The 18,566-nt window shown below is 37.4% G+C and overlaps 1 protein-coding gene across 1 annotated transcript in view; it reads left to right on the top strand.

The window, feature by feature from the left end:
• ZZEF1 (zinc finger ZZ-type and EF-hand domain containing 1) overlaps positions 1–16,842 on the top strand; it is a gene marked incomplete at its 5' end in the record, with an annotated part of 54,136 nt that extends 37,294 nt beyond the window's left edge. The window contains 15 exons of the mRNA XM_029087413.1: positions 4–170; positions 703–835; positions 2,541–2,737; positions 3,342–3,461; positions 4,697–4,885; positions 5,254–5,354; positions 5,883–6,018; positions 7,060–7,419; positions 9,248–9,391; positions 10,280–10,448; positions 12,302–12,400; positions 13,161–13,326; positions 14,892–15,042; positions 15,561–15,632; positions 16,131–16,842. Of these exons, the coding sequence (XP_028943246.1) occupies positions 4–170; positions 703–835; positions 2,541–2,737; positions 3,342–3,461; positions 4,697–4,885; positions 5,254–5,354; positions 5,883–6,018; positions 7,060–7,419; positions 9,248–9,391; positions 10,280–10,448; positions 12,302–12,400; positions 13,161–13,326; positions 14,892–15,042; positions 15,561–15,632; positions 16,131–16,205 (2,279 nt within the window). The remainder of the gene's footprint in view (positions 1–3; positions 171–702; positions 836–2,540; positions 2,738–3,341; positions 3,462–4,696; positions 4,886–5,253; positions 5,355–5,882; positions 6,019–7,059; positions 7,420–9,247; positions 9,392–10,279; positions 10,449–12,301; positions 12,401–13,160; positions 13,327–14,891; positions 15,043–15,560; positions 15,633–16,130) is intronic.
• Between the last annotated feature and the right edge of the window lie 1,724 nt (positions 16,843–18,566).

The following is an 18,566-nucleotide window of genomic DNA, read 5'->3' as shown; positions in this document are numbered from 1 at the left end:
TAGGTCTGGACTGGGCAAGCTCCATGGCAGATATTCTTCGATCTTTGAACTCTTCTGTGCAGTGGCATAATGTGATCGCTGCTTTCACTGACCATTGCATTAAGCAACTGCCCTTCCAGCTAAAGCACACCAATATCTTCACTTTATTGGTGCTGGTTGGGTTTCCTGAGGTAAGTGGCCTATCAATACTACAGGAAACAAAATTGATTAGAGCTTTTAGGTTTCTCTTTCTAAATACTATGGATTTTATCAATTGGGGACATCTATTTTATAAACTGTTAAAACACAGCGTGTCTTAGAGTTCACATCTTTCCACTTGCACACAATTATTGTTTATCTAATGAAGAATAATGTAGCTAGTTTTGCCTTGCATTTCTTTGAGTGCTAACTGTCACAAGAAAACCAGCTTAGTATGTTTGAATATCAAAAAAGACTTTTTATGCAAGCAAAACAATCCAATCTCACTCTTCGTAGTCATAACTCTGATATGTTGCCTGTGTAGCATGAAGTTGGTGGTTGTAGGTGGTTTTTTATAAGATGAACTGTCATTTTCTAGAGATCAGCAAATACCTGCCAGTGAGCAGGTTGTTCAGCTAAAAAATACAATACCAAGTATAAGCAAATGTAACCAATGTAAAAGATGGCTGTGTATTTACAAATAAATATTCCAAATAATAACTGAAACTTTTGCTGCAATTTCAGGTGCTGTGTATGGGGACTCGTTCTGTGTACATGGATAATGCTAATGAGCCTCATAACGTGATCATCCTGAAGCATTTCACTGAGAAAAACAGGGCAGTTGTAGTAGACATCAAAACCCGAAAGAGAAAAACAGGTTCTGTGACATTTTTATCTTATCAAAGAATCACAAAGTATTTCCTTACAGTTTCTTAGGGATACCTAAAAGCATATTTTAGCTAGGCCACTTTCTGCAGGTCTGCAGAGTTTGAATTTCATTATTAGTAAGTTGCCTGATTTCCTGTTAGTAGGTTAAACCAAATTGTGAAGCTTCTGTAGTAAAGATTATGGAGGCTTTTCTTTTCAAAACTCTAACATTTATTTTTATTCAGAAAAGGATTAAGAAAACCATTGACCATTTTATTAATTGAGAAATCTCAGAAATAGGCCTTTGACTAAGGAATTGTTTCTGATATTTGATTACTGCTTGTGTCTTATCCTTTACAGACATGTGTTAATGTTTTAAAACTATTGCAAATTTAAAATATGCAAGTGCTGCCTCTCTGTAGTTAGGTGCTGCTATATAAAGGAAAGATACTCAGAGCCTGAATGTTTTTGGGATAATCCATTTTGTTGTTCCAAAAAATACCCTGTGTTTTCATGAAGTGCCTTTTTCCAATGGGGGCAAGATGTGCTACCTACTAGCAAATGAAGACTAAAAACAAAGGAACACCCATTATCACTTGATTACTTCTGAAATGATGCTGCCTTGGCTGTTTTTTCCTGATCCTGTAAAAAAACATGCCATGAGGACAGGCCTAACATCTTTATTCATATGCTTTATAAAATGTCAGTAGTCTGTCTTCTCTGCTTTCCTTCTGTCTGGAAGAACATTTCAAAACAGTTTGGATACCCCCAAAATTGGAGACACAAATGTAAAAAGAGTTATACAGCATGAAGTAGAGTATACTCCAGGGAATTTGTCTGGATATTTTAGAGTAATCCATTCTAGGGCACATTGGTAGAGTGGTGTGTCGGCTATTATGGTATCTAAAGGCCATTAAAAAACCAAAACGAACCAACCAAAAAAAACCTGTGAGAAAACAAAACCAAAAAGCCAGAGCCAGCTGCTGCTTCATGGGTCATTAATTGTACCAGAGAGAATTTTCTTCCTGTATTTCACCTTGTTTGAAAGTTCTGTCGAGCTAAATGTTAAACTTATAACAAATCAGGTGGATTTCTAGGACTGAGGGCTTTCAATTTTGGCATACATGACTTGATATTGTGAAGTTAAGAAAGCAAAGGTTGTCCTAAGATTCGACTATTGAAGTTGTTTAAAATCAACAAACTAGACTGCTTTTTTTATGTTGAAAAAAAAAAAGATTTTAATATAAAAGCTTTAATTTATTATTATTATGTTTTTTAAATTGTTGACATTTTAAACAGTCAGATCAGCAAGATCTATTTCATCACATCAATTGCAGGTCACAATTTTCCCCATTCTAATTGTAAAATACAGCACACACTGCTTTGTATGCTGAACTGTTTATGTGCTAATACATGCAGACAATCAGCTGTTGCCAGAAGTTATCTAGGGGTTTTTTTTAACTTGCACTGAAAAATGAAATACTTTCTTGACTATTCCATGAATCTCAGATAATTTCAGTACAAGAGCATAATTTTACCACAGCAGAGCAGAGAGGTGGTTCTTCTACAGTCTCTTTAATGTGACTGGTTATTAGAATGTCCTTCACATATGGATTATGTTTATGTCTCAGCCTACTCACATCTACTGGTAAGAGATGATTTTACAACATGTTAAAGGAACCTAGTGAATTGTGGGGTTTTTTTGTGTCTTGTAGTGAAGGATTATCAGTTGATTCAGAAATGTGGACAAGAAGGCAGTGATTCCCAGACCCAGCTGAGACAGTACCTCCAGCACTTTGTTCTTATATCCACTCACCTTCTGCAAACCAGCATGGACAGTAGCTATGCTGAGGCAGTTGAAGCAACTTGGGTCTTGTCACTCGCTCTGAAGGGGCTTTACAGAACACTTAAGGTATCTTTTGCTTGACATGTAGAATATAATAGATAAATAAAAGTTCATATTCTACCTTGCACAACAGGAACTTGAGTATTAGGTAAGCACACTGGGAAACTAACACAAGTTTGTTTCTCACCCAGCTGGCTCCTTTTATCCTCTGTCTGTAGGGGACAGAAAATGTTGCTAGGCTTTAAATAGCATTCATGAGTCATTTGAAAGGTGGATCGTTTTTCCTTGGTGGGGGCTAAACATTCATTAAATTTATAGGGATAACATTTTAAGGAGTGGAGCATTACCCCTTTTCTTACTCCTGAAATATTTGAAGAGAGGATATCGGGTTTTGGGGGGTTTTTTGGACTGTTAGAACAAAACAGACATCCAGTTAGTACTCTGTGTGTGTCACAGATGATACTCTTAAGGTATTTGAAGTGGGGAATCTATATTTGGTGAGGTTTTTTTTGTTGCTTTTTTCCAAGGGAAATGAAAGAAAAAAATCCTACCATAGTTCATTTGGGGAGGAATTTTACGTGAGGCCATGGGATAAGGCCTTGCAAGCATTGTGATGCATTGTTCTCATTTATTTATTTATTTGCATCTGTCTGTCTGTTTGTGCATGTAGATTCATGGTTTTAAGGAAATCCAAGCTGCCTTTCTTCAGTCTGGTTTACTCAAGCTTCTAGTAAAGAAATGTAGCAAAGGAACTGGCTTCAGTAAGACCTGGCTTCTTAGAGACTTGGAGGTAAGAAAATAAGTTACATTCTGTAAAAAGTCAGGCTTCACACAGTGACCTGAGAGGTTATGGCACTGTACTTCCCTTTTGTGAAGAAAATCTCAAGTATTTCTAATTAGTCTTTATAAAAATATTAACTGTTTCCCTGAATCTGCCTTCCTCTGCCCATCATAATTGTGTAGATAATAGTCTAACTTCTTTAAAGCAGGAGCTGATTTTAATTAATCTGATGGTATTTGAAAGAAATTTGCAAGCTGAGATATTAATCACCTACTCATTTCTTTGATTAATGTTATTTAGACTGTTCTTGACAATTCCATTCTTCAATTTAGAAAATAATCTTGAAGGAAAACGTTACTGGTGTTACTCACTGACATGTAGAAGGTATCACCACAGTGCAGTATAGGGAGATCAATATGCCTGTGGGCACGTTCTTCTGAATGTTCGTTCATTGCTGGAAGATAAATGTGGTTCAACTGTTAGTTATGTTTTATCATAGGTAAGAGTTGTGTTAATTCATACTTAGGACTGGAGCAACACTAAGAGAAAGTAAAGCCCTGGAATTCCTCTGGGAAGTTGCCCAAGTGATTGCTTAGGAACAGTATAAAATCAGATCTCGACTGTGGGCTCTTGCTGTCTCCTGACTGACTGCCAGAGAACCAGCCCTGACTCAGTGTCTCATCTTCCCCCTAGTTTGGGCAGTGTCATACCAAATGAATGCTCTTCCCCAAGCATAATGTCTCGCTGTAGCTCTGCCAATGTTTTTTCTCAGAACTGAGGCTGGCACAAACTGGAGGTCCAAGGAAGTGTGTAACATTATTTTCTTGCTGTTATGAGTACTAGTGTTGTTGGGTGATGAAGCCACAGGTACGTTTTCGAAAGAGAAGAGTGTGTAGGCACCTTGCTGGCTTTTTGGTGATAGTTCTTGTCTAAGAATCCTCAAACCTTTGATGTACTGAAATGATTATACAATTGTTTTCTCAGTTTTTTACACTTTTGTCTAATCTCTTAAGTTGTCTTTGTAGCAGCATGGAAGGTGTAACTCCTTTGTGAAGTGGGAAATGGTTTGAGTTTGTGTTTTGGATTTTTTTTTCTTTTTTAGGTGCTGATTATTTATTTTTTTTTTTAGAATAGCTTGTGTTAAGCACTGTCCAAGTCTTATAATGTTCTTATAAAATGCCGATTGCAGATACACTAATAATATCTACAACTGTCACACCATATGCTACCTTTTTTCTATGCAGATTTTGTCAATAATGCTGTATTCCTCAAAGAAAGAAATCAGTTCCCTGGCTGAACGTGAGGATACTGAACTGGAAGAGAGGGAACAAGATCAAGATGTGGAGCAACCTACTGTTGGTCCTGTTGATTTAGAGCAGAACAAACTTGATCCTCTGGAGGGTTTGGATGAAGCCACCAAAATATGCTTCTTGGTACTTAATCTTATTTTTACCTCTTTTGAAGTTACTGTGAATTTGCTAGTTGCATAAAATATTTGGTAGCTTATACAGCTGATTTTCTTCTAAATTTACAGAATATAGGTGTCTAATTCCAATGTATCGTTATCTAAAGGAAGGAAAACTTCATACTAGGACTACAGCAATGAACACTACGAATTCATTATAAAGCTTTTTGTTAAATTCTGTTTTATTTTTATTAATCCAGATATTATTAAGCTCAGGAATTCTCTACCTGTATGATAATTGGGAAAATAATACCTAGATTATCCTTGAAGAAACTTACCTTTCTTTTTCCTCTGTAATGTCTTTTTTTTAATTATTTTTAAATTCTCCTTGCTCAGATGACACACGATGCACTTAATGCACCTCTCCATATTCTGCGAGCCATGTATGAGTTGCAGATGAAAAGAACAGATTCTTTTTTCCTGGAAGTTCAAAAGAGGTATGTGAAAGACTGGGTTCACCAGAAAAACAAAGTTACTAGGTGTGAGTGGTAACCTAAAATCTAAGAGGCACTGAAAAGAAATTGTTCCAAGGGTATGATTTGGTTTTCATGTGTGAAAAAGTGAGGAAATAAACTGCTACTAAGTGGTATTTATGGAAGCAAGTCACCATCTTCTGAAATACATCATGTGTTCTTTTGGAGATGATAACTCCCCTGTGAAGATCTACTATGTCTCTAAATTATCCTGAGGAAGAATGGAGAACTTACATGTGGCTTCTAGTAATCAAAGCATGTCATGGAGCCACCGTTTTCTCAGAGATGAACAATTTTATAACATATGAAACCTTTGACTTGTTAGAAAAGGGAAGCTAGTTAACATAACATGATAAAAATAGGTAGAATTTAATGAATCTGTCTAAAACAGAAGGTAGGAAGACTAATTTGCATTTAATGTCACTAATGAAGTTTGCATTACTTTCAAAATACATTTGTGTATTTTTTTTTTTAACTTTTTCCTCTTTAAAGGTTTGATGGAGATGTAATTACAACAGATGAGAGGATCCGAACACTGGCTCAGAAATGGCAACCCAGCAAGCGTTTGAGGTTGGAGGAGCACAGTTCCAAAGCAGTAGATACAGATATGATCATCTTACCCTGCTTGGTGCGTACGTCTCCACAAAAAGGCGCAGTTGTGAAATAAATTAATTTAGGCATTGAATAACTTCAGGTTTGTTTAGTAACTTCAAACCTGAACATCTGCAATAATCTGTTGTTAATGTTTTATGTCAAAATGACTGAGCAGGTACAACAAGAAGCAAGTATTTCTTCCTTGTAATTTCTTTCTTAAGGAAGTAAGAGAACTTGATTCTCAGATCAGGAGAACAAATTGTGATTGCATGCTGTAATTTCCTCTCCTTATACAAGAGAGATTGTATCTCATTACTGTCAGCTTATGCCGTGTTACTGTTTTACCATGCTATTGTTATCTTACAGTAACTTCAGAAAAAGGAAGCAATGAATTTGTCTTGTAAAGTAGACACTACACTTTTAAGCTTGTGGTTTTGCATTCAATAGCGTAGTTCCACAGCTCTCTGATTTATTTTGGGTGTTGATTCCTGGTTGTGTGGTATCACCAGCACAGTTGTCTATCAGTTGCGTAGCAAACTGGATCAAGGGCTTCCTGAAGTAGTTTCACGTAATTATAAGAAAAAAAAAAAAAAAATAGGCCTTACAACAGCTTATACAGAGGCTGTGAAATATCCAGCCCTGGAAATTCTCCAAACTTAACTGGACAAAGCCTTGATTTTGAACTTGGCTCAGCTTTAAGTTGGATTTGGACCAAATTATATTCAAAGGTTCCTCCCAACTTGCCTCATTCTGTGTCACAAATAGCATAGTGCTCTGCCTTACCTCTCTAGGTCTGCTTAAATTAATGCTTCTGGTTAGAATTCTAACTGCTGTTTCTGCTCGTGTGTATAGCCCTGGATGCATCAGTGTATAGTGAAGCCTGTTGACATGAAGAGTCTTTTTGAGGAAGTCTATCCCTGTAGATATATGTTCCTTGATACATCTGATTTTCAGTATGTAAAAGACAAATTCATTTGTGAATTCAGCTTGCAGTCTGATGGACTGATCAGATAACCAAACATACAGAAGTAAATTGTTGAGAGCCTATTTTCAAACTTGCATTTCTTTTTTGCAGTCAAAGCCTGTGCTTTGTGATAAAGCAACGGAAGAAACCAATCCAGTCGCCCAGAAACTGATAACCAACACTGAGAGTGATCTGCAGCTTAGTTATGCCAAGCAACGTCGTACCAAGAGTTCCATACTCTTGCACAAGGAGCTGGACTCTAGAAGTAAAAAGGCTGTGAGGGACTACCTGTATCGTGTAAATGAGGCAACGGCTGTTCTTTATGCCAGGCATGTGCTGGCATCCTTGTTAGCTGAGTGGCCAGAGGATGTGGCAATAAATGAGGAAATCCTAGATCTTAGTGGCCCAGCCCATATGACATACATACTGGACATGCTTATGCAGCTAGAGGAAAAGCAGTTATGGGAAAAAGTAAGTGGATTTCACTCATGCATGTGAACAAGCCCTGTGCCTACATGCCACAAGACTCTGACTAACAAAAAGACTTTGCTGTTCCTTTTTTAAACTAAATTGAAACTCCAAAATTTAAATTAGTTCTGAAGAAGCAGTTGGAATCTGTCAGTGTCTTCATGTACTGGTTTTGTTAACAGAAAATGGAAAAACCAGCTCTGTGGAGACAACTCTTTCAGTTATGAAAGAGCTACATGGGAAAATAACTCCTATGGGGAAATTGGTAAAATAGGCAGTGCATTCTAAAAGCTGCTTTTTGTTAGATGTCAATGTGTACGTTGTAATACCTGCTACCCCATTGATGAGCTGACTGTTACCATGGTGGAAGTGATCTTGGAATTATAATAGAATGTTGTAATGAAAATGTCAGCTCAATGCTTCACAGCAGTCAAAGCAAATCAAGTGCTGGGAATCTTCAAAGAAGGGATTAAAAATAAGACAGAAGGTGTCTGTATGCTGCTGAACCAAAAGTGTGCTCTTGGTCCAAAAAAAAAAAACCAAACAAAAGATGCAATACAACTGGAAGAGGTCTGGAGAAGAGTAGCAGGAATTATTATAACCATGGAATAACTTCAGTATGAGGAACCAGTTAGTTTTCTTCATCCCAGATCTTTGCCCTGTGGGAGCATGGTGGGAGGAGGAGTAATGAAAAGGTCTGTTCTTCCTTCTCTGTAGTTTTAAAACAGTAAGCAGCATGCAAAAGTTAAACAGCAAGTATTATTCAGTGGCCCTCCCAGTAAGAAAACAAAGGAGTGTCAGATTAAGGTAGCAAGTGTTAGGTCCAAAACAAACCAAAAGAACTGGTTCTTGACACAGTGTGTCTTTTGAAATTGTTGCCACAGGGTGTTTATATAGGTTCAGACGGTGACAGGATGAACTGTTGGAGTAAAAATCTGCTAAGGCATATTAAATACAAAGACATGGCCTTTGTCTTAGGCTATTCTGCAAGTGTGGGGAGGAAAAAATGCGTTCAGGCAGCTACGCTACATACTGCCTTTGTGTTTTAAACTCCTTTTCCCCAAGAAATCCATTTCTGGCTGATGTGGAGATGAACCTTTTGTTCTGAGCTTGCATTTCATTTTATAGGAGTTAGAAAATTGCAGATGAAGAGATGTAATAGGTTGCTGTGACCTGTAAGGGGAATCAAGTAGCAGGACTCCTCATTAAGAGCTTTTGCACACTTTTGAAAAACAAGAAAAAGTGGAGACTAAGGTTGTTGTGAATTATCATTTAGTGTGTCCTGATAGATTAAATGGCATTTATTTGTATTTTTAAAGACACAGATCTTACATCTAGTGCTTTCAAACGGTGCAGCCACTGAACTGATACTTAATTGTTCCTTTTTTATACATGGAGTTGTACATTTTGAAGGCTAAAACATATGACATATTCTGTTCAAATGAAAACCTGTAGGTATAGAAGGTAAAGGTGCCTGCCTAGTGTATTAACAAACTTACCTTCCTTGTTTACAGCTTTAGTTTACTGTTAATTACTTTATGGATTAGCCTTGATTCTAGCATTTGTGGAAAGAGATGTAGTTAATACCTCTCATTGTTTTTGTCAGATAAAGACTGAAAGATTGAAACAGGACAAACTAAATCTTCTGGACTTACGGAGTTGATGCTTGTAGACATCATTTTTGAATTTGTCTGGTTTCTTTCTAGTAGCTCAATTCTCTCTTCCAAAAAATGTGTGGCTAGAAATAGCTCATTTCAGTCATCAGCATGTAAGTTTGTAAATGGTGTTTTGATAGCAAATTGTATTTACATGACATGTTGTTTCTCCCCAGATTCTACAGAAGGTACTGCATGGGTGCAGCAAGAGCATGCTAGGAACAATGGCACTGACAGCTTGCCAGTTCATGGAGGAACCCGGAATGGCAGTCCAGATGCGTGAATCAAAACATCCTTATAACAACAATACTAATTTTGAGGTAAGTTATTCCTGTGTTGCAGTGCAGTGGATTTGCATGATTTGAAGGCTAGTTGAAAAACAGCCAGGTGGTTGGAGCAGAAGTCTTGGAATGTTCCATGTCTATACCTGTGGGACTTGGGTGCTTGAAGCACCAGTGAAATACCTGTTCAGTCTTGCTTTTGAAAAGGCTGATGCCAAATGACTGAGGCCTTGCCCTGTAAAGAATCAAATAAGGCACTTTAATGCAGTCCTAATTCAATCATATCAAAAGTGCATAATTTAAATTGCTTTATTAAGTGTGTGTTTGAAGCAGATCATATACTTAAACATTCAGGGCCTTAATGAGCAAATACTTCTAGCTTTTCATCCAAAGGTCTGTTTCAGTTGGCCCCTTACTTCCTTGTGCTGTTAGACACAAGGAGTGGAGTCTTTCTTTCTTATCTTCCTCATTTTAGACTATTTTCTCCTGACCCAAACAGCTTCTGATTTTATTTTCTTGGTATTGTTTGAAAGCATTTTTCTAATATATTTTGGTAAGTAATTATTGCCTCTAAGCAGTCTTGGGTTTTTTTTCTTTTCCCTGCAGCTCTTGCTTTTCTGATTGTTATTTTTAAAATGAATTATAAACCTTTACAATATGGCAGTGAGATCAGTATCAGCAGCGATTACCACTTTGAAAAATGCAAAGCATTGCTAGCAATTAATTTTTTACACTTTCAACAGCTAATGCAAACAATAGGCTGTGCTTTACATTTGTTAAATTAGCTCCTGATAAAAAGAGTGAAGAGGTTTTTCCCCATGGAGATGATGTACTATGTTATATCTGCTTTGTTTGTATGGTGCAAGTTAAGTAGCTTCTTGGTAATATGGTATCACAGTATACAAAGATCATATGTATATTTCTCAGGATAAAGTTCACATTCCCGGTGCTATCTACCTCTCAATCAAATTTGACTCTCAGTGTAACACAGAAGAAGGCTGTGATGAGTTGCTCATGTCCAGCAGCAGTGATTTCCAGCAGGATCGGCACAGCTTCAGTGGGTCTCCGCAGAAATGGAATGATTTTGAACTTCCAGGTGAATATCCAGTGTTTTAAAGTGTAAACATACAGGGAATTGCTGGTATCCAGGGCTCTGGAGAGAAACTACTGAAAGATGACAGTTAAATGTGGATGTTCCTGAGATGTATGGGGAGAAAAAAGTCCTTTTCTTGTGCCAATCTGTTTGATCTGACGTGCTGCTCTTGCATTTGTTTCTTAAAAGTAGGCTTATCTGTTGTTCTGCTGCTTGACCTTTTTTTTCCATGCTTCAATCAAAGCAGGCACTTAGCTACTGGAAACAAATTTTGATCTTGATAATGTTCTTACACAGTCCTTGTTCTGCATGATATTCACTGACATTGTTTCTGCCTTGTCTTACTTTCCACAGGAAGCACATTTAAAAAAAAAACCAACCCCAAACCAACAAACTACAGATAGGCTTATCTCCTGTCTCTGTGCTCAGAGCAAATACTGTGTGCCAGCACCTTGGCTCCAGTTGTTGCCACAGAGCATAGCTGAAAAAAAAATATCAGTCATTTGACTGACAACTTCAGTCAGTTCTTTCATCATGTTTTTGATAACAGAGGAGCAAATGCTGGTGCGCTGAAGGACTGCATGGTCCCATGCTGCTCATGTTAAGTTGTCTTAAGCCGTTGAGCTCTGTGGCATTGCAGGAAGCTTTTGACTTAGAGTACTTGTCAGTAGCTATAAATAGATTTAGGAACTTTCTTAGCAAAGCAGTTTGAGTTACAAGGTCCTAGTTAGAAACAAATGTGTGCTCTGTAGAAATATTTTGGATTTTTATGAAATTATTTCTGTCTTCCTCCCATGTAGTTGCAGAGGTTTGCCAAGAAACTGAACTTTAAGGCCCATTGTTCTGGAGCAGCCTTGGCTGTGAAACTTGAGTTTCACCTTGTGAAACTTCATTTCCAGCCAAGGCTCTCCGGATGAAGGCTCTTGATTTCACTGAAACCAGGCTTTTGAAGGCTTCTGGGCTTTTCATTGGATTGCAGGGCTTTCTCAAGACTCCTCTGAGTAGGAGAGAGCAATGTCTCCATTTTGTGATGAAAAGGTGAACAGCTTTTTAGATACTGGTTTTGTTTTATCCTAACAAATATTTTCAAAATTTTTCTTCCACTTTGAAAATTGTGCTTCTCAATGACAACTACCATGTTTGTCCCAGGATTTTTCATGGAATACAAGGAAATTCTAAGTTTTAACCAGATCTAGTATTACAGAGCACAATAGGGAAGGATCTGTTCTGTTTAGCATTACAGCTACCTGCCAGTGATTGTGAAGCTGTAGATGCTAGAACAACAAGAACTTCTTGAATGTTCCACTGCCTTTAATTGTAAAATTAAACATTTTGGTAGTTCTTGCACTTAAAATTGTTAAATTTAATGATTTTGTTCCCTAGAGCAGAAGTCTGCAATTGAATTTTCTGACCTGTAAGAGCAGTACAACTTTAGTTTCACAATTTTTTTACATTTGCATAATGGACTGTGAATCTGGCTGCCTATGCAGAGGTTCTTCTTTTCATAAATCAGAACTGATCCCTAACACGACTGGAAAAGTGAAGTTTAATTGTGTACAGTGTAGAGTTTCTTAACTCCCTCCTCTTCTGTGTAGTTGACAAAAATGTAAGAGACATAATCCTTGCAAGTATCTTTATTCAGTGGAAACCACTCTGCATTTTGCTTCAACTTCCTTTCTATCATATTGTTTTGTCCATTTCATAATTACCAAAAAGTAGATGGATCACCTCTCCTGAATGACAATATCTAGGATTAATTTATTTTAATGACAAACTTTTCATTTGAATTGTATTTATGATAGCAAAACTAACTCAGAAGGTAGTGATGTGGATTTTTTTCATTCCCTTGCACACAGGAGACACACTCTATTACCGATTCACTTCTGACATGAGTAATACTGAGTGGGGTTATAAGTTTACGGTGACAGCAGGTCATCTTGGAAGGTTTCAGACAGGTAAGCTCTGTTTGGAATGGATCTGAAATGATTTTTTGGAGTTCCTTTGCTGAATTTTGACAGACTTGGACAAAACTTGTTATCTGTTTTTTTTTGTTTTAATTAGAATTAGTTTTCTCCAGTGTTTTGGAAATAATGTGATCAGTTTTGTTCAAGTTGAAACTTGACTGATGTCTCTTATTTGCTGAGACTTTATGCTAGAAATACCAAATCTTCTCAGAGGCTTGGAGATAACAATTATAATGAGACTTGGAATGCAAGTAACATTATTATATGACAGTAATTACACCCAGGATTTAGTAAAGCTCCAAGATGCCATAATTGGAAACAAAAATAATTGTAACTGTGTTTTTTAAAAAGTTATCCATTAGAATAGGGTGCTTCTGGATCTGATTTCTTAGATATAGCATAAAAGGTTTTGTTACTTTATTTTAGAGCTTAAATATTTCTAACAAAATTAAAGCTGGTGGATGACTTACAATCAGCAAAACTCTACTGCATATCGCATAATAGTGAAGACTGGCATTTCGTTTGCCTTAGGGCAAAACTTTTATTTCATATAGTATTCTTTCTAAGTTTTTTGCAGCAGAAAAGACTTGTCATGTCTAGAATTATGTCAGGATTTTTTTTTCTATTTGTATTTTTGTTTAATATTTCCTACTTTCTGAAGCAATAGTTAATATATGGAGAAAACTGAGCATATGAACAGAATGGATCCCTACACAAGTAACAGCTGTTTGAATGTTGTTTTTTTTCCTAGGGTTTGAAATTCTAAAGCAGATGTTGTCTGAGGAAAGGGTAATTCCTCACCTCCCACTGGCCAAAATCTGGGAATGGCAGGTCGGGGTAGCGTGCCGTCAGACGGGTCACCAGCGGTTGAAGGCTATCCACCTCCTCCTGAAGATAGTGCAGTGCAGCGCCCAGAGGTAAGTGTGCTGATCACTGCTTGTGCTCTAAAAACCAAAGGGCAGGAGAAGAAAAAGTGACTAAGCTGATAGTATTTTGAAGCCAGAAAACCATGATTTGAAGTAGGTATTCTTAATTTGCCTTTCAGACACAATTCGTCGTGCCTTCATAGCAGAAACTTATTGTAAGGGTGTTTTTTGAAAACATTTTTTCTTCTTTTTTGGCTTTTAAAAAAGGTCTAATAAATTCAGATGATGTTGTAAAGAAAAAAAAAAATCACCCTGAAATAGAACAAAATATAGATTTCAATTAATTTGCTGGAAATTTTTTCTCTTTGTAGTAGTTGTACTTCAGATTTAAGGTGAGGATGGAATAATAAACATGATCTGATTCCCTATGAAGTAAATAACTTTTAAATTATTAATTTTAGTTATACCACTAAATCTGTAGTTGAGTTTCAGAAGGGATAGATGTGCTAATGCTTGAGTATTTCTTATGAAAATACACGTTCAAAAAAATTTTGGGCTTTACAGTGCCTTGCAAATGTGTATAGTTACATTAACTCAATAGAAATGCTGGAAACAAAGACCACAGTGCTGGAATACTGACACTTACCTCGGTTCAGAACAAGGAAAATCATGAAAATAACAGCAGCCTGCTAGTTTACTTTGATAAAGAGAAGTAAAAAAATATTCACATACCGTAATAAAAATGGAGAATTACATAGAACCATTTGCTTGCCTCTGAATTCCAGATACATTGATCTACATCCAAGTCTGAAAAAAAATGTTTTGGTATTACTTGTAGTCACTGATTTATTATCTTTTCAAGTTCCCTTAGGTTTTTTTTTCATCAAATGTCTGCTTTGTCATGTGGACAACAAATTTGATTGCTAAAAGATCAAGTCTCTGTTGTGCTTATAATATTTAATATTTTTCTTGTGTTAATCTGATGATAGATTCTGAAATTGAGTTTCCTCCCTTTCCCCCCCATTACTGAACAATATTTGTCATCGTATTTGTATGATAAGTGACATTTGGATTAGCTAGCTTTAAGTTAGGAAGGAGGCAGGGTTGGAGTTGTTTGTAAAATTATGGATCAGTATTTATCTGTCTGCCTCAAATAAGAGCATCACCTCCCCAGTGCTGTAGTTTGGTATTTTTCATTATTATTATTATTATTATTAATAATAATAATAATAATAATAATATTTAATTTCAAGCAGTGGGGCTAGAGCATTTAGCAAAATTATATATATAGTTTTTTTGCAGTCCTCATTTCAGGAGGCCACTCAGTTTTAGAGAAGTTGTTAAGACATATTCATGGATATGAGATTTTTCTCCACTTCACTGATTCAGAATGAAATTCACTGTGCTGAAACACCTGACTGTATTCAGATTTTAAAATACTTCTTGTGTTTCTTCCTTCATTTATACATAATCTAACTGTCAAAACTGTATGTTTTTATTCTCTTAAATTTGTTTGGGTTTTGTGTTTTTTGGATTCTTTATTTTTTTTTATTTCCCTCCCAGACACAGGTGTAAGATAGTTACTCACTATTTCATTTAAATTACTTTTTTTCCAGGGACTGTGACCTCACCTTGTTGAAGCCACTTTGGCAGCTTTTCACCCATATGGAAAACAACTTGTGTCATGACACGGCCAAGCCTGGTATTCTCCTTCCTCTTCATCGTGCCCTTGCAGAACTCTTCTTTGTTACAGAAAACAGAGTTACTGTAAGCAGTTCCTGTATTTTTACCCCTCCTCTCCCCAGTGCTGGGAATGAGACGTAGTTCAGTGTTAAACTAAATGCAGTTTTCCTTTTATCTTGGCAAAGTTCATCAGAGTTTTAGAAACATTAAATGCTTCAGAAACGTTAACAACTTTCTCTTGTGCAGTCTGGTAGCAAATTCTAATCTGATATCTGTCATGAGACCTTAACTAATAGCCATGACTCTTCCTTGTGTGGTTAAGGCAGTAGGCCCTCAAGCCACTCTTTATTCTGAGAGGAATGCTGATTTAATAATTAATTTAAAGGTATTTGAATGTGCTTCTCCTTGAGCTGATTTTGGATAGTACATATGAACAGTCTGTAATAAACTGTTTTCTATGGTCACAAACTGTGTCCAGGACAGTCTTGTGTGTAGCTCTGGTACCTTGGGGACTGCTATAATGATCAGCATTTTCATGTTAATTAGTCAGATGATATCTTTGGTAGAAGTGCTGGTGTTTATTGAATGCTTTCTGGCTGCAGGAGCTTGGATCTCTACAGGAGTATTTGCTTGCCTTAAATACTGAAGATCATCTTCATCGCTGCACAGCACAGGTAATAAGATTGCACAACCCCAGAGATCTGTGTTTTCTCTATATTTTTCTGTCAGACAGAGATAATGAATGATTTTTAATTGCCCAGTGGACTTTTGTACAATAGATATGAATGTACTTGGGCCTTACAGTACTGTGACAGACCTCTGAAATTTGTGAATGACCTACGCAGAAATGCTGTTCTCCTCTAGTAGTCCAACGATGTGCCACAGACTGGCTGTTGGCTGTAATCAGGTGTATCTGTTTTACCAAACTGACCTCTCAACTGCCAAAACATGGAAATGGGGAAGGGGGGCTAGTCTTTCAGCAACTGGAAATGCAGTTGTTGCCTTGCTGAAACTGCCTGGATGCATGACAATTACTGCACTACCAGGAGCTGGCCAGGTAGAAATAGGATGGTTATTTATCTATTTCTGTTTAATTTAATACAAGGCTTTCTTTACATTTTGTGATTGGGGAGAATCTTTGACGTGACTTTGTTTTTCCTTCTCTTTTCTAGGCCCTGAAAAACATTGCTGCTATCAGCCTTGCCATTAACTATCCGAACAAATCAACAAGTTTCTGGAATGTTTAATACTGGCTCAGGCCAGAGTGCATGGGATAGAGTAGTTTGTCCATAGGAACCTTGGAACAAACATCTTAACTCCGTTCAGGAAAAGTTCCTTCAGCTTCAGTGTATGAGCACTCTGCAGCCTTTCTTACTTCCACCTTGATGTAGAATTTGTAAAAGTAAAAGCGCACTTCAATGAAAAAGCACATCTTGAAGTAACTCACGCGTCGCCTACAGTTATGTATGCACATATTGTAGCATGTTAGAGTAAACAGAACAATACTTGTTTCTATTCAGAGGAAGTAAATGAAAGAAGGTAGCTGAAGTATGAGAATGGAAGGCCCCCCACGTTGATATCATCTGCTCCCAAGGAAACTTGATTGATGGAATGTGACAGCTTTTGGAAATATGGCTGAACTCGGAGTGATGCCATCAGCAGCATCTGTTATATATCATTGAAGTGAAACAGGCAAACCAGAATCTGGTGGGCTGATGTAAAAATGGTCTGCACTTGAATCCCGTCATGTTTGCTTTTGCTTTGAAGGCTACTACCCAAGGAAAAGAACTTTTAATTCTTACTAAACTACAGGTTGTAAAACAAATTCTGGGTGATTCGCACAGCAGTTAAAGGATTCCAATTTCAGAGCATCCTTGTGCAAGAGGTTAATGTTCCTTCTGTTCTTTGATTCGATCAACTGGATCATCTATTCTTACCTTAATTTATCTCGAATGTTATTCTAAATAGTACATTATTCTAGTGCAGAGAGGAAAGGCAGGCCTCCATTCACAACGCAGTGGTAAGATGAAGGACTGAGGAGCTTACATGTTTCTCAAAGATCTCTAGAAGAAATTATTCATGAGGCTTTTTTCTTTTAATTATTTCAATACTAGTGGCTTAGGAGGTCCTTCTTGGTGATGTTGGGAACCTGGACTCCCAGCACTCAGGGTGGGGGTTAATGATCAATCCAGTCTTATCTTACAGAGCAATAACTGCATTACTCTTAGTGAACATGGAATGAATTGCAGGCCTTATATGCTGAAATAAATTGCCTTTCTTCCTTCTCAACTACACTGGTTATTCCCTTTCCAAAGAGTTAAAAAGAACATAGAAGGATTTTGGGGGTGTATTTTGCATACTCTTATAGAGCATGGAGAGCTGGTCTTGTCAAGTGTGAATTCAGAGAACTTTTCATGCTGATTTTTTTTTTTCTTCCCTTCCTCACCTCAACATTAGAATATGGAAAAAAAGGCAACCAAAAGCTTTGGAAGTAACTAAATGCAAGTTGTGTAAAGGCAGTGACTCTGTCAGAGGGGAACATACTTATTGCTTGTCCAAGAGGTGAGGGGTTCCTAAATAGCAATGTGCAGGGTGCACAGGAGCACCGTTGCAGGGGATAACCTCTGAACTGGTGATCTTATCAGCTGGGACTGGAATTTTAAGGGTGGTCCAATCTCCCTCTGAGAGGGAAACGTGCAATAATACATCCCCTTTTTTCAGATGGCTTCTAGTGCTGTAGTTAAAGATGTTTTGACTTATTTCTGTTCAGCCAGGTAAGTGTAAAGTGAATGCTTCTGCAGGGGATGAGGTTGTATCAGAATGGGATTATTCTACCTGAAAGATTTTAAAACTGAAGTCCAAGAAGCACTATGCTGAAGCCATTGCCTTCAGGAATGGAGTGGCCCTCTTAGCAAATGAGAATGGCAAAATTCAGGAAAAACATACTATTTATGAAAGACTGAAAGGAGGCAGAGAGATACTGCTCTGAACACCTCCTGGAGTTGACTGTAGCTGAAGGTTAAAGCCCTCCTTCCTTCCTGAATGAGATCACAGTGGGAAGGGAATTACCAGAGTTGTGATGTGTTTAATGCATGGATCATTTTGTTCCCACATCTGAGTAACGTATTTGAGTTTGCAATCTGACTGCAGGGCTGTCTGAGAGATCCCTGAGGAACCGACTGTTTCACACTTTCTAATGGCACCAACAGATTCTGGGAACGGGGAGTTGCTCCACCAAAATGTGATGTTCTTAAGTCTATTTTAGGGAATTGATGGGACAGGTGAGCATTTTGAAATTGCTCTTCTTGAGCAGTAGGACTTTCTATTCACTGCCTCAGTGTGAATCCGTGGCCGAGCAGTCGAGGATATGCAATGATTTGCTAAGGCATGTAGCATGCTGCTGAGATCTGCCTGTTTTAGTCAAAGAAGGCTTTGTTTTCTTTTTTCACATCAGGGATGAAGACTGTAAATAAACCATTCGTAGAACCTGTTATGGCTCTATCATAATCACATTATTTTTAATTTTTTTTTTTCTGTTGGACTGTCTTTTTGCTTTCTGTGTGAAGATGTGAGGCTGCAAGGATGACACAGGAGTGGCCAGTGTTCCT

This window comes from Antrostomus carolinensis, unplaced genomic scaffold (assembly GCF_000700745.2).
Source record: "Antrostomus carolinensis isolate BGI_N321 unplaced genomic scaffold, ASM70074v2 scaffold18550, whole genome shotgun sequence".
Classification (NCBI taxonomy): domain Eukaryota; kingdom Metazoa; phylum Chordata; class Aves; order Caprimulgiformes; family Caprimulgidae; genus Antrostomus; species Antrostomus carolinensis.
Note: the sequence above shows the minus strand (reverse complement) of the source record. Positions and strands in the feature narration are given on the sequence as shown.